The sequence below is a fragment of the Phyllobates terribilis genome, unplaced genomic scaffold, assembly GCF_046119375.1.
Source record: "Phyllobates terribilis strain yellow unplaced genomic scaffold, ASM4611937v1 Scaffold_9__5_contigs__length_417890890, whole genome shotgun sequence".
Taxonomy (NCBI): domain Eukaryota; kingdom Metazoa; phylum Chordata; class Amphibia; order Anura; family Dendrobatidae; genus Phyllobates; species Phyllobates terribilis.
This window is the reverse complement of record NW_027362769.1, coordinates 3,582,501-3,597,274: the sequence shown is the minus strand read 5'-3', so window position 1 is coordinate 3,597,274 and position 14,774 is coordinate 3,582,501. Positions and strand designations below refer to the sequence as shown.

The following is a 14,774-nucleotide window of genomic DNA, read 5'->3' as shown; positions in this document are numbered from 1 at the left end:
GTCTGTCCATAAAACTTTTTTCCAATCTTCCTCTGTCCAATGTCTGTGTTCTTTTGCCCATATTAATCTTTTCCTTTTATTAGCCAGTCTCAAATATGGCTTTTTCTTTGCCACTTTGCCCTGAAGGCCAGCATCCTGGAGTCGCCTCTTCACTGTAGACGTTGACACTGGCTTTTTGCGTGTACTGTTTAATGAAGCTGCCAGTTGAGGAGCTGTGAGGCGTCAATTTCTCAAACTAGAGACTCTAATGTACTTGTCTTGCTGCTCAGTTGTGCAGCGGGGCCTCCCACTTCTTTATACTCTGTTTGTGCTCTCCTCTGAAGGGAGTAGTACACACCGTTGAAATCTTCAGTTTCTTGGCAACTTCTCGCATGGAATAGCCTTCATTTCTAAGAACAAGAATAAACTGTCGAGTTTCACATGAACGTTCTCTTTCTGGCCATTTTGAGAGTTTCATAGAACAAACAAATGTAATGCTCCAGATTCTCAAATAGCTCAAAGGAAGGTCAATTTTATAGCTTCTCAAATCAGCCAAACCGTTTTCAGCTGGGCTAACACACGTGGTCAAATTTGTTGGTACCCCTCGTTTAATGTTTAATGAAAGAAAAACCAACAATGGTCACAGAAATAACTTGAATCTGACAAAAGTAATAATAAATTAAAAATCTATGAAAATAAACAAATGAAAGTCAGATATTGCTTTTCAACCTTGCTTCCACGGAATATTTTAAACAATTAAACTCCTGAAATAGACCTGGACAGAAATGATGGTACCCCTGAAAATGTGACAAAAGGTGCTCACTGTGCTGTTTGGTGACATGGTGTGTACCACACTCAACATGGACCAGAGGAAGCAAAGGAAAGAGTTTTGTCAGGAGATTAGAAAGAAAATTATAGACAACCATGTTAAAGGTAAAGGTTATAAGACCATCTCCAAGCAGCTTGATGTTCCTTTAACTACAGTTGCACGTATAATTCAGAAATTTAAGATCCATGGGACTGTAGCCAACCTCCCTGGACGTGGCCGCAGGAGGAAAATTGATGACAAATCAAAGAGACTGATAATACGAATGGTAACAAAAGAGCCCAAGATAACTAATAAAGAGAATAAAGGTGAACTTCAAGCTCAAGGAACATCAGTGTCAGATCGCACCATCCGTCTTTGTTTGATCCAAAGTGGACTTCATGGGAGTCGAACAAGGAGAACTCCATTGTTGAAAAAATCATAAAAAAGCCAGTCTGGAATTTACCAAACTACTGTACGTGTTGACAAGCCACAAAGCTTCTGGGAGAGTGTCCTTTGGACAGATGAGACAAAAATGTAAGTTTTTGGCAAGGCACATCAGCTCTATGTTCACAGATGGAAAAATGAAGCATATCAAGAAAAGAACACTGTCCCTACTGTGAAGCTGTGAAACAAACATATTGGTGGCTTTATGTTCTGGGGCTGCTTTGCTGCATCTGGCAAAGGGTGTCTTGAATCTGCAGGGTACAATGAAATCGCACACGGGACAACTGGAGCAGTTTTTTCATGAGGAGTCGGCCAAAATACCTGTCGAGAGATGCAGAAGTCTCATTGACAGTTACAGGAATCGTGTGATTGCCTCAAAAGGCTGTTCAACAAAATATTAAGTTAAGGGTACCATCATTTCTGTCCAGGCCTATTTCATGAGTTTATTTAAAAAAAAAAAAAAAAAAATCTGTGGAAGCAGGGTTGAAAAGCAATGTCTGACTTTCATTTGTTCATTTTTCTAGATTTATAATTTTACTACTTTTGTCAGATTCAAGTAATTTCTGTGACCATTGCGGGTTTTTATTTCATTAAACGAGGGGTACCAACAATTTTGACCACGTGTGTATATCTTTGCACATCTAATCTAACATACCAAAGAAAGACAAAAACACATACAAAAACGCAAGTGAGCCAAGATGCGGGATTCATGCAGAAATTCAGCTGTGTGAAAGCCTGATCAAACACTGAGGGTGGGTACGTACCCTAAGGCAATAAGCCCTGCCTATATGCCCCTAATCCAAAACTGTCCCTCCTCCACCACTAGCTATCCCTATGCTGAATGCAGGTAAAAGCAGTTTTACTAGAGAGAGGATTTGTATGTGGCCCTTAACCCTTTCATGACCGGGCCTTTTTACGTTTTAATTTTTCAGTAAATATGGCCATGTGAGGGCATATTTTTTGTGGGACAAGTTGTACTTCTGAACAACACCATTGGTTTTACCATATTGTGTACTAGAAAACAGGAAAAAATTCCAAGTGCGGTGAAATTGCAAAAAAGTGCAATTCCACAGTTGTGTTTTGCTTTTTTTTTTTTTTTTACCATGTTCACTAAATGCTAAAACTGACCCGCCGTTATGATTCTCCAGGTCATTACGAGTTCGTAGATTCAAAACATGTATAGGTTCTTTTATTGAAGTGGTGAAAAAAAAATCCAAAGTTTGTTTAAAAAAAAATAAAAAAGTAGAGGCAATCAAGAGCGTAATTCTACAGTTTTGAATTTTTCTTTCGTTACGCCGTTTACCGATTTGGATTAATTCTTTTTTCTATTGATTGGGTGATTCTGAACGCGGCTATACCAAATTTGTGTATGTGAGGTTTTTTTTGTTTTGTTTTTTTTTTTGGAATGGGGCAAAAGGGGAGGATATAAACTTTTTAAATTTTTTTTTTATTTAATATTTTTAAAAACTTTTTGTTACTTTTTGCATGCTTAAATATTCTCCATGGGAGACTAGAAGCTGCACTTGTCCGATTTGCTGTACTGCACACAGGCGATGATCAGATCGCCTATGTGTAGCAGAGATGCTTACTTGCTATGAACGCTTGCTTCTGGGCAGGGCTCATAGCTATGTGCCAATGACAACCGCAGGGGTCTCCTGCAGACCCTGGGTTGTCATGCCAACCCATTGGCGACCCTCAATCATGTGACGGGGTCGCCGGTGGGCAGAGCCAGTGACGCGCTTTAAGGGCGAGTTAAATGCCGCTGTCAAAGATTGACAGCGGCATTTAACTAGTTAACAGCCGCAGGTGGATCACAATTCCACCCCCAGCTGTTGGGGGCACATGACAGCTGTACAGATCAGCTGTAATGTGCCCGTAAAGGTGCAGGCTCAGCGCTGGTGCCCGCACTCAAGTCGGGGACCCAATGTGTGTTGTACTATTACGACACACGTCAGAAAGCAGTTAAAAGGACTTTTATTTTAATGCTGCAGTAGTGGTATAAAAGTACTGCAATAGCAATTAAACACTACTTATGCCTTCTCTAATTTAAGCTCTCCCACCTAGATTAACTCTCACCGAGCTGCTTCCACAGGAGTGTGTCGATCATCGCGTCACCGGCGGTTTAAGACCCGATAACGTGGCCGGCCAGACACCGTAATACCTGTAGCCAACATTGCTACGGCATTACCCTGTATAGCAGTCAATCACCTCATGTTTATTAGCTTTCTAATAGCCGCATAACATGCGGGGCAGGGACTCTATTATGACGCTCGAGCACCTGGGATATACTCAACCGAGTAACGAACTTACCTGAGTATCCTGATGCTTGATCGAGTATCAAGCCGTGGTGAGCACGGTTACGCATCACTATTAGTCACATGTCTCACACTGGTAACTCTTAACTGCCTCAAGAGCTCATTATCAATAACAGCTATCTTCCAGGCTGCTTCCTCTCCATAGCCAGGAACAGCTCATTTACATAAAGTGATAAAAGATTATTTATCAACAACAAGGCATCTGGTATGAGGCATGCAGGTAGGACTTTTTCTGCATACTGTAACCTGTATGCCCATATAAATAGCATATATAGGTTAAATGTGGTGACAGATTTCCTTTAAAGACTGCACATACATAAGTGAGCATACTATATACTAAGGGACGGCGCTATACATTTTTTTCTCGGACCGCAAGCAGACCCACTGAGCATGTCCTATTCTGATCTTCAAAATCTGATCAGAACAGGACATGAGTCTCTCAGATCTAATTCTCTGATCCGTGATTTTCACTGATGTGTGAATGGATCTTGTGAAGACACGAGGTCTTCCGTGGGCATAATACTACTCAGACTACACGGGGTGCAGGTAAAACAGTGTGGCAATACTTTATTGAACCACCAAATGGACTATAAACACCCAGAACAATGCCAGCAAATACCTAAGATGATGGTACAACATTACACAGTCTCACCCTTCTGCTGGCCCCCTTGGGATACAACAGCCTTTACTTGGGGCTTCCAGGGCTAACTACCTCAATTAGTGGCCACCCGCTTTTGGCAGGCCCCCACAAAGAGAAGGTAGCGGCAAGCTTAGGAAGCTGACAGTCCATCGAGGTATAAGGCCAGGAGACCCGAGGGTCCCACCCTGGCCTCTCCGAGAGTTTCTGTGGGGCCAGATGACCAGCTGGTCCCAATCTGGCTTCACTGAATGTCTCCATGGGTTCCAGGCAACTTCATCCCAAACTGGTCTCCCCAAATGTATCCATGGACTCTCTGATGATCAATGGAGCAGATCCGTATCTTTACAGTCAGGGCCATATACCCTTAGGCTGGAATCATGTAGAATCCAAATCTGTGTCTCTTTGGATAAAACCATGCTACCAAGCTGATGGTCTGAAGTCTGATCTTTGATTCTCCTTGTAAACTCTTTCAATTTTGCCTGCTACAGAGGCATATGTTCCTTTAAATAGTTAACATTTGTTCTTTCAAGTACACATCCACAGGACAAGAGACAGCATTATTCCACAGGGCTCAGGTCTCATTGTTTGAGCATTTAATCAGTTTACATAGTTGGTGTAGCAGGGGGCTCTTGTGAATAAACATCATTGTTTCAGAACCAAGAGAAGACAATATTCGGGGCTATACAAATACTGGTCTGTCCTTCCTGACCCACCAAAGAAACACCTACAAGTTCTAAATTCAACACAATAGTGCATTTCTCTTGGCTTAACAAATCTAGACATCTGGCTGATTAAGATAAGAAGCTGTTTTATCACAGATCTACAAAACAGAGTCCATGTGCCCAGGGCTGTTGCGTCGGTAAGCCAAACCTCTGACTCCTCAATTTCCATGACTCCGACTCGGACTCCCTCATACATGGCTCATGTTTAAGTGATAAATTTACTGTAGCACAGATTCATCTCAGCTGAAAGTCTAGACTCTTACATCAGGAATAGGACAGACATTTATAGGACATTTCATATAACTTTCCCAAATTCTCATGAAAAAATATTCCCCACAAACTGCATTTAATTACTGTACCCAGTTGTCGGAGTCGGTCCATTTTATACCGACTTCACCAAAATGGGCTCTGACTCCACAGCCCTCCATGTGCCGTCTGATGTATAAAAAAAAAAACTAGCAGCACATGGACATATAACATGAATATGAGAATGTTTCCCTAGGGATTTAACAAATAAGTGTTATTCTGTATCTGTACTGAATGACTTGGAGTAATTACTTACAGTGGCCGCTGACATCTTGTCTGATTAAGAGTCCTCTTCTGTCGTTTCTTCTCCATCTGGTCAGACCATCATGTCGCCATCTCCCAGGCTCGACTCATCTTGTCACACTGATCACCGCAGCCCTGAAAATAATATTGTATACATACATGTCTCCTGAATAAAAATTCACCTGCACTGTGCCCCTGAGTACATACATGTATCCCACTATTAATATGGTATTAGCCACACACTGCACAATATGCAGTATTTTAAAGTACCAACAAAGTGAGTGAGACCCATGAAGTCTCCTGCACACGTTGGCTTATTTTTTCTTGGCAGATTTTCACAGATAAAAAAATTGCAGAATGTCAATTCTTGCAGCTTTTTTGCTGCGTATTTCACCCATCCTAATGAGTGGGGGAGAAAATGCAACAAAAATGCATATTTTATGCAGCATTCTTCCTGCAGCACATCAGGATTTGCAGCAGAATTTTCTGCTGCAATCCTGAATGTGTGCGCACAGGCCTAGTTCCTGTCCTTTGTCCTCCCTGCACAATTCATTATAAGATCCCCATATATATTCTCCCACCCCCAAAGTCATTATGACGCCATCAGGGTCTTATAATGAAATGGGATAGCGTCCCCCCCCACCTTTCAATTCATTACAAGTGTCTATCCCTTTTCCCTTTCCTCTCCCACTCCCCAATAAATTTAAAGTTCCTGATGGGGTCTTCTCCCACCCCGTGATTCATTACGACTCTATCAGGTCCCTGTAATGAATTGTGTGGTGGGGGAGGACGCTATCAAGGCCTTATAATTAATTGTGGGGTGGAGCAGGATGCTATCGGGGACTTGGCATTCTCCCCCACCACCCTATTTTAAATCCATGAGTAGTGTCCCCCCCCCCCACCCCCCACCCCTATTCATTATAAGTCCCTGAAGTCCCTCTTCCATTCCTTACTCCCATCCCAATCCCTCACCCCTGATCTACCTCATTGTCCTCTCCCTGGTGTATTAAAAAATATATATAATAAAATAAAAAATAACACTTGCCTCTCACTACTTTACCCTGCAGCATCACTTCTTTCTTCTTTGCCGGGAACTTTTTCTAAATGACACAGACTCACTCTGCATGCTGACGTCATCAAGCTGCACACTTCTATCACACAGAAAGCGCCAGGCAGGAAACTGATTCCTGCAGCTCTGTTGCAATTTTTTACAATAGGCAGAGGAGCTGTAGGAACGTTCCTTGCCCTACACGCCGCATATGATGAGGGCAAGCTGGCCACGGGCCCACTGGATCCTTTGGCTCTGTGGAACAGGTCAGATTGCCTTCATTATTGCCACTCAACAAGGATCTCCCTCCACCTCCTGGCTCTGGTGCATCTGCACAGATTGTATGTCCGCCCCTGCTGACGAGGTTCAGTCACCGCTCAGTACTTGGTTATAGACATATAAGCTCGCACAGGCAATTGATTGCTCACTCTTCAGATGCATCATTGCAGAGTCGGCTGTCAATGTTCTGAGGCGTGCTTACAGCCGCTGTGCACAGGGCTGTATGCAGTGAATAAAGCCGCTCCGGCACGCTTCTGGCTAAAATACGACTGCTCACAGGAGGAGTAAAGTTAATTTTTTCCCGGGAGCCGCACACCTTTCTATAGCTATTTTACCTGTGGGTTAACCCTATATCTGCAGATAAGTGGTGTTATGCAACTTGATAGGTTCAGAAAGCACTCTCATTCTAGAAAAGATTTACAAAGTACACCATTTATCTTTTTTTTGTTATAGATAGATATCTCGTATGTACATATTTTGTGTGGGTATGCATATACAGCGGGTAAAGTAAATATTGAACACGTCACAAATTTTCAAATGAAATATATTTCTAAAGGTGCTATTGACATGAAATTCTCACCAGATGACTGTAACAATTCATTAGGCATCAGACCATAGATGTCCATAAATTAAATTATGTGTAATAATGAAGTGACAGGGAAAAAGTATTGAACACATTAAAAAGAGAAATTTCAGCCGGTGTCATGACTTTCGCTGGCTTTTTACATCCATCATTAATTCTAAAGCAATCCTGCCACTTAGTGAAAAATAATTTTGGCTGGTTCAACTGATGGCCTACAAAAAGGTGTCTCATTACCAAGGTGCCACACAAACATCTCATGATGGATAAAACAAGTAAGCTGTCTCGAGACCTTTAAAACCTTATTGTTGCAAAATATATTGATGGCATTGCAGTAGATTTTCTAAACTACTGAATGTTCCAGTGAGCACTGTTGGGTTCATAACATCATTTCAATATAAGCTGGCCACAACCAGGTGCTCCCCGCAAGATTTCAAACAGAGGAGTGAAAAGAATCATCAGAAGAGTAGTCCAAAAGCCAAGGACTGAATAGCTACAGAAAGACCTGGAATTAGCAGGTACAATTGTTTCAAAGAAAAAGTAATACACACAACCTCCATTTCCTGTATGCACGCTCACCACGCAAGACTCCATTAACATATAACGTAGGTTGAAGAAAGACCTACAGTGCATTGTGAAAGTATTTGGTCCCGTTGAACTTTTCTACCACATTTTTTGCCACATTTCTGGCTTCAAACATAAAGATATAAAATTCTAATTTTTGGCGGAAGAATCAAAAAGTGGGACACAATCGTGCATGTGGAACGAAATTTATTGGATATTTTAAACTTTTTTAACAAATTAAAAACTGAAAAGTGGGGCGTGCAATATTATTCGGCCCCCTTGACTTAATACTTTGTTGCGCCACCTTTTGCTGCGATTACAGCTGCAAGTCGCTTGGGGTATGTGTCTATCAGTTTTGCACATTGAGAGGCTAAAATTCTTGCCCGTTCTTCCTTGCAAAACAGCTCAAGCTCATTGACGTTGGATGGAGGGACGTTTGTGAACAGCAGTTTTCAGCTCTTTCCACAGATTCTTGATTGGATTCAGGTCTGGACTTTGACTTGGCCATTCTAACACCTGGATACGTTTATTTTTGAACCATTCCATTGTAGATTTTGCTTTGTTTGGGATCATTGTCTTGTTGGAAGATAAATCTCCATCCCAGTCTCAGGTCTTTTGCAGACTCCAACAGGTTTTCTTCCAGAATGGTCCTGTATTTGGCTCCGTCCATCTTCCCATCTATTTTAACCATTTTCCCTGTCCCTGCTGAAGAAAAGCAGGCCCAAACCATGATGCTGCCACCACGTTTGACAGTGGGGATGGTGTTTTGAGGGTGATGAGCTGTGTTGCTTTTACGCCAAACATCGTTTTGCATTGTGGCCAAAAAGTTCGATTTTTGGATTCATCTGACCAGAGCACCTTATTCCACATGTTTGGTGTGTCTCCCAGGTGGCTTGTGGCAAACTTCAAACGAGACTTTTTATGGATATCTTTGAGAAATGGCTTTCTTCTTGCCACTCTTCCATGAAGGCTGGGTTTGTGCAGTGTACGACTGATTGTTGTCTTATGGACAGACTCTCCCACCTCAGCTGTAGATCTCTGTAGTTCATCCAGAGTGATCAAGGGCCTTTTGACTGCATCTCTGATCAGTCTTCTCCTTGTTCGAGATGAAAGTTTAGAGGGACGGCCGGGTCTTGGTAGATTTGCAGTGGTCTGATACTCCTTCCATTTCAATATATGATCGCTTGCACAGTGCTCCTTGAGATGTTTAAAACTTGGGAAATCTTTTTGTATCCAAATCTGGCTTTAAACTTCACCACAGCAGTATCTCGGACCTGCCTGGAATGTTCCTTGGTCTTCATGATGCTCTCTGCACTTGAAACAGAACCCTGAGACTATCACAGAGCAGGTGCATTTATACGGAGACTTGATTACACACAGGTGGATTCTATTTATCATTACCAGTCATTTAGGACAACTTTGGATCATTCAGAGATCCTCACTGAACTTCTGGAGTGTGTTTGCTGCACTGAAAGTAAAGGGGCCGAATAATATTGCACGCCCCACTTTTCAGTTTTTAATTTGTTAAAAAAGTTTAAAATATCCAATAAATTTTGTTCCTCTTCAAGATTGTGTCCCACTTGTTAATTCTTCCCCCAAAAATTAGAATTTTATATCTTCATGTTTGAAGCCAGAAATGTGGCAAACGGTAGAAAAGTTCAAGGGGGCCAAATACTTTCACAATGCACTGTAGGTCCATAAAGTTCAACCTTTCTCCCCCAATTGTACTCCCTACACTAACACTGTATTTTCGTTTTTATCATTACTGCACTATTACAATTTCAAATGAACCAGTTTATAATTTTTTTATTAGCTTTATTTTTTGTATTACTAAAATCCCTGTACCTAAATCTGTTGATCCAGAAGAAGGCAAAAAACCCCAGAACACATTCAGCCCTAGAACCCTGGTTCAGAGGTACTACTATAGGTGTAACATTTTGTCTAATTTAACTGTAGCCCACTGAAATCATCCAGCCCTTTTTTCAAAGCTGTTAGTGTCTGCCATTACTACCTCTTATGGTAGGGCATTCCACAGCCCGACTGCTCTGACTGTAAAGTACCCTTTCTTGATTAGGTGCCGGAATTGCCTTTCTTCCACTCGTAATGGGTGCCCCCTGGTCCTTAGTATAGTCTTTGGAAGGAATAAGTCATGTGCTAGACCTTTGTGCTGACCACACATATTTTTATACATGTAAATGAGATCCCCTCTGAGGCTTCATTTTTCTAAGCTAAACAAGTGAAACTTTTTCAACCTCTCATCATAGGAGAGGCCTTCCATCCCTTGTAATAATCTAGTTGCCCATCTTTGAACTGACTCTAACTTCTGAATATCCTTTTTAAAATGTGGAGCCCAAAACTGGATCCGATATTCAAGATGTGGCCTCACCAGTGATTTATAATGGGGTAACAATTCATTGGGATCGCGGGATTTTCTTTCTCTTTTTATACACCCTAAAATCTTGTTTGCTTTTGCAGCTGCTGCTTGACATTGAGTACTGCTTCTCAGCTTACTTGCAACCAGAATACCCAAATCATTTTCCTGTTCTATAGTCCTGAGTATACTCCCATTTAATGTATATGTAGCAATAGGATTACTCCGTCCCAGGTGCATTACTCATCTGCCAAGTGTTTGCCCATTCAGTCATCTTATCCAGATCGTTCTGCAATATCGTGATGTCAAGATCAGATTTTAATATCCTACATAGTTTTGGTATCGTCAGCAAAAATTGACACTTTACTCACAATCCCATCCCCAAGGTCATTAATGAAGAGGTTACAAATAATTGGTACTAGCACAGATCCCTGTGGCACCCCACTGCTGATTATGTCCCATTTAGAGCATGTACCACTTATGACGACCCTTTATTTTCTATCATTTAGCCAATTCTTTACCCATCTACATATAGTTACCCCCAAGTCCTTGCTTCTGTAGCTTCAGTATAAGGCTGCTATTGCTGAACAAAAAGCATGTTAAAGCGCATTTAGTTTGCTCAGCAACATTTAGTCAAGCCAGTGAAATACTGGGAGAATATAGTCTGGTCAGGGAGACCAAAATTGAACTCTTTGGATGCCACAATACACACCATGTTTGGAGGCTAAAAGGCACTGCATATCACCCTAAAAACACCAAACCAAACCATGCCAGTTGCATGGATTTATATTGTGTGACCAAGTTGTCATGCACTTTCCAAATGATGCTAAAATCGCTTGGAAAGCGCTTGACAACCCGCATGCGAAATTGCATGATCAAAACGCTTCACTTACGCTTGTCCCTGGCAAGAAAAACAAATGTACAATCCGCATGCGTTTTTTTTCTTCCAGGGAGATGCAGAAACGCTCGGGGAAAAATCCGGAGCATTTCTGCATCGTGGGCACTTAGCCTAATAGTCCAAAATCACACCTGACCAATGCATGCGACTAGTTTCTGCATGCAGGAGGCGTCTTGAAATGGTCATCACCAACAAATACTGAAATTTATTTAAGCGTGTTCAGTACTTTTTGCCTGTCATTTCTCATTATTACACATAACTTAATTTATATACCGCTATGGTTTGATTTCTTTGCCTGTGTGGATTGTCTGAGTTGTTACCGACATCTGGTAGATTTCCTGTCAGTACCACCTTTAGAAGTATATTTACTTAGAAAATTGGTGACGTGTTCAATATTTATTTCACACGCTGTGAAACAATATAAACATTTCATTTGGTATCTGTGAGAAAATAAATATTAAATCAACATGATGATTGATAATCCATAACTATTCCGTTTTATTGTTGCTTTCAGAGATCTTGTCCATAGGCAAACAGCAAGTGCAGTTGTTCAGCACATGTCGCTAGGTGTTTATGGATTTGGTTGTGAGGATTCTTTGAACCATCTGTTAAATTACGTATGGCCCAATGTGTTTGAAACCTCTCCTCATGTAATCCAAGCGGTCATGGGAGCACTTGAAGGTCTTAGAGTTGCTATTGGACCATGTAGAATGGTGCAGTATTGCTTGCAGGTAACATCTCTCCATTGTTCTTTTTCTACAACCTAATGTTTCATATTTTAAATTCTATATTTAAAATTTCCTTAATGCAAAGTTAAAATCAAAGCTTGAAACTGAGGTACTAGTCTTTCAGTCTACTCTTACCCTAAAGTGTTACATTTTCATAAACCATTTTTTTCTGCTTTTGAATGCTATGATGACTATTTATTTTAAGCCGCCATTAATTCCTGCTCTGCACAGAGAGAACATTATACTATCAAATTGGCACCTATGTGCAGCATCCGACTAACACTATCACAATTATGTTGGCTTTTGTCTTTCCACCGCCTATTACTGAATGTATGTATGTTTAGAAGACTTAGAGCAGGGGTCTCAAACCCCTGTGCCTGTGTACCTTACTGTTCATGTAATTTTATTAATAAATGAGTACATTTCTGGAAAAAAAAAAATGGCGTGGGGTCCCCCGGAATTTTATTAACCAGCAGAGGGAAAGCTGACAGCAAGGGCAGATGTTTTTAGCCTGGGAAGGGGGGAATACTCGGGGAGCTTCCCAGGCTGCTAATATCAAACCCCAGCTGTATACATAGCCTATACTGGCTATTAAAATGGGGAACCCCAAAAGAAAACTGACATGGGGTCCCCTATTTTAACAGCTAGCAAAGGCTATGCAGACAGCTGGAGGCTGATATTAATAGCCTAGGGAGGGGCCATGAATATTGGCCCCCTCCGAGGCTAGAAACAGGAGCTCTCAGCCGCCCCAGAAATGGCGCATGAGACGCCCCCATTACTAACCCCATAGTGTAAGTAAAATGTAAAATAAAAACACCCACACCCAGAATAAAATATTTTATTTGAAATAGACAGGATTTCTTTAATATTCTAAATTGAACCATACTTACCGTCACGCCCATTACGTCCCCTGTAATAAAAATAAAATAATAAACCAACCTAATCTTTACCTTTCCGACGCAGTCCAAATAACGACGGTCCCACGAATATTCCATGAACAGAGAGCCGCATAGTTTGTGACTGCTGTGTTCATTTGCCGGCAATACAATGACTCTGTAAAATAACTTGAATCTGACAAAAGTAATAATAAATTAAAAATCTATGAAAATGAAGAAATGAAAGTCAGACATTGCTTTTCAACCCTGCTTCCAAAGAATTTTTAAAAAAATTAAACTCATGAAGGCATAGACAGAAATGATGGTACCCCTGAAATTAATGTGACAAAAGGGACATGTTAAATCAAGTTGTGTCCACTAATTAGCATCACAGGTGTCCACAATATTGTAATCAGTCAGTGGGCCTGTATATAGGGCTACAGATACTCACTGTGCTGTTTGGTGACATGGTGTGTACAACACTCGACATGGACCAGAGGTAGCAAAGGAAAGAGTTGTTTCAGGAAATTAGAAATAAAATTATAGACAACCATGTTAAAGGTAAAGGTTATAAGACCATCTCCAAGCAGCTTGATGTTCCTTTAACTACAGTTGCACGTATAATTCAGAAATTTAAGATCCATGGGACTGTAGCCAACCTCCCTGGACGTGGCTGCAGGAGGAAAATTGATGACAAATCAAAGAGACTAATAATACGAATGGTAACAAAAGAGCCCAAGATAACTTCTAAAGAGATTATAGGTGAACTTCAAGCTCAAGGAACATCAGTGTCAGATCGCACCATCCGTCGTTGTTTAATCCAAAGTGGACTTCATGGGAGACTAACAAGGAAAACCCCATTGTTGAAAAAAATCATAAAAAAGCCAGACTGGAATTTGCCAAACTACGTGTTGACAAGCCACAACGCTTCTGGGAGAATGTCCTCATGGACAGGTGAGTCAAAAAATGGAAGTTTTTGGCAAGGCACATCAGCTCTATGTTCACAGCTGGAAAAATGAAGCATATCAAGAAAAGAACACTGTCCCTATTGTGAAACATGGAGGAGGCTCTGTTATGTTCTGGGGCTACTTTGCTGCTTCTGGCACAGGGTGTCTTGAATCTGTACAGGGTACAATGAAATCTCAAGACTATCAATGGATTCTAGAGAGAAATGTGCTACCCAATGTCAGAAAGCTTGGTCTCAGTCGCAGGTCATGGGTCTTGCAACAGGATAATGACTCGAAACACACAGCTAAAAACACTGGCTAAGAGGAAAACATTGGACTATTCTGAAGTGGCCTTCTATGAGCCCTGACCTAAATCCTATTGAGCATCTTTGGAAAGAGCTGAAACATGCTGTCTGGAAAAGGCAACCTTCAAACACGAGACAAATGGAGCAGTTTGCTCATTAGGAGTGGGCCAAAATACCTGTCGAGAGGTGCAGAAGTCTCATTGACAGTTACAGGAATCATTTGATTGCAGTGATTGCCTCAAAAGGTTGTTCTACAAAATATTAAGTGAAGAGTACCATCATTTCTGTCCAGGCCCACTTCATGAGTTAATATTTTTTTTTTTTTTTTTTTTTAAATTCTGTGGAAGCAGGGTTGAAAAGCAATGTCTGACTTTAATTTGTTCATTTTCATATATTTTTAATTTATTACTTTTGTCAGATTCAAGGTATTTCTGTGACCATTGTGGGTTTTTCTTTCATTAAACGAGGGGTACCAACAATTTTGATCAAGTGTGTAGGTGTAAGGTGAGTATATGGTGTTTTTTTTATTTTTTGCAGGGGCGGCGAACATCGGGGACAAGGTGTAGGTGAGTGTGTTTCATTTTATTATTTTTTTATTAATTTTAACTTTTTTTTTTTTTTTTTTACATTCAGCACAGGCGCCAGCGGATGGGAGACTACTGCTCCCATCCAGCGATGCCTGTGCCCTGTTTCCTATGGCAGGAGGCGCTGACTGATGGTGG

At 41.1% G+C, this 14,774-nt stretch overlaps 1 protein-coding gene across 2 annotated transcripts in view; it reads left to right on the top strand.

Annotated features, from left to right (window-relative positions):
- The window catches only part of SF3B1 (splicing factor 3b subunit 1), a 277,913-nt gene that overhangs the window by 255,447 nt on the left and 7,692 nt on the right, over positions 1 to 14,774 (top strand). For both annotated transcript variants that reach the window (XM_073646292.1, XM_073646293.1), the window contains one exon: positions 11,712 to 11,928. In XM_073646292.1, coding sequence (XP_073502393.1) covers positions 11,712 to 11,928 — 217 coding nt within the window. The remainder of the gene's footprint in view (positions 1 to 11,711; positions 11,929 to 14,774) is intronic.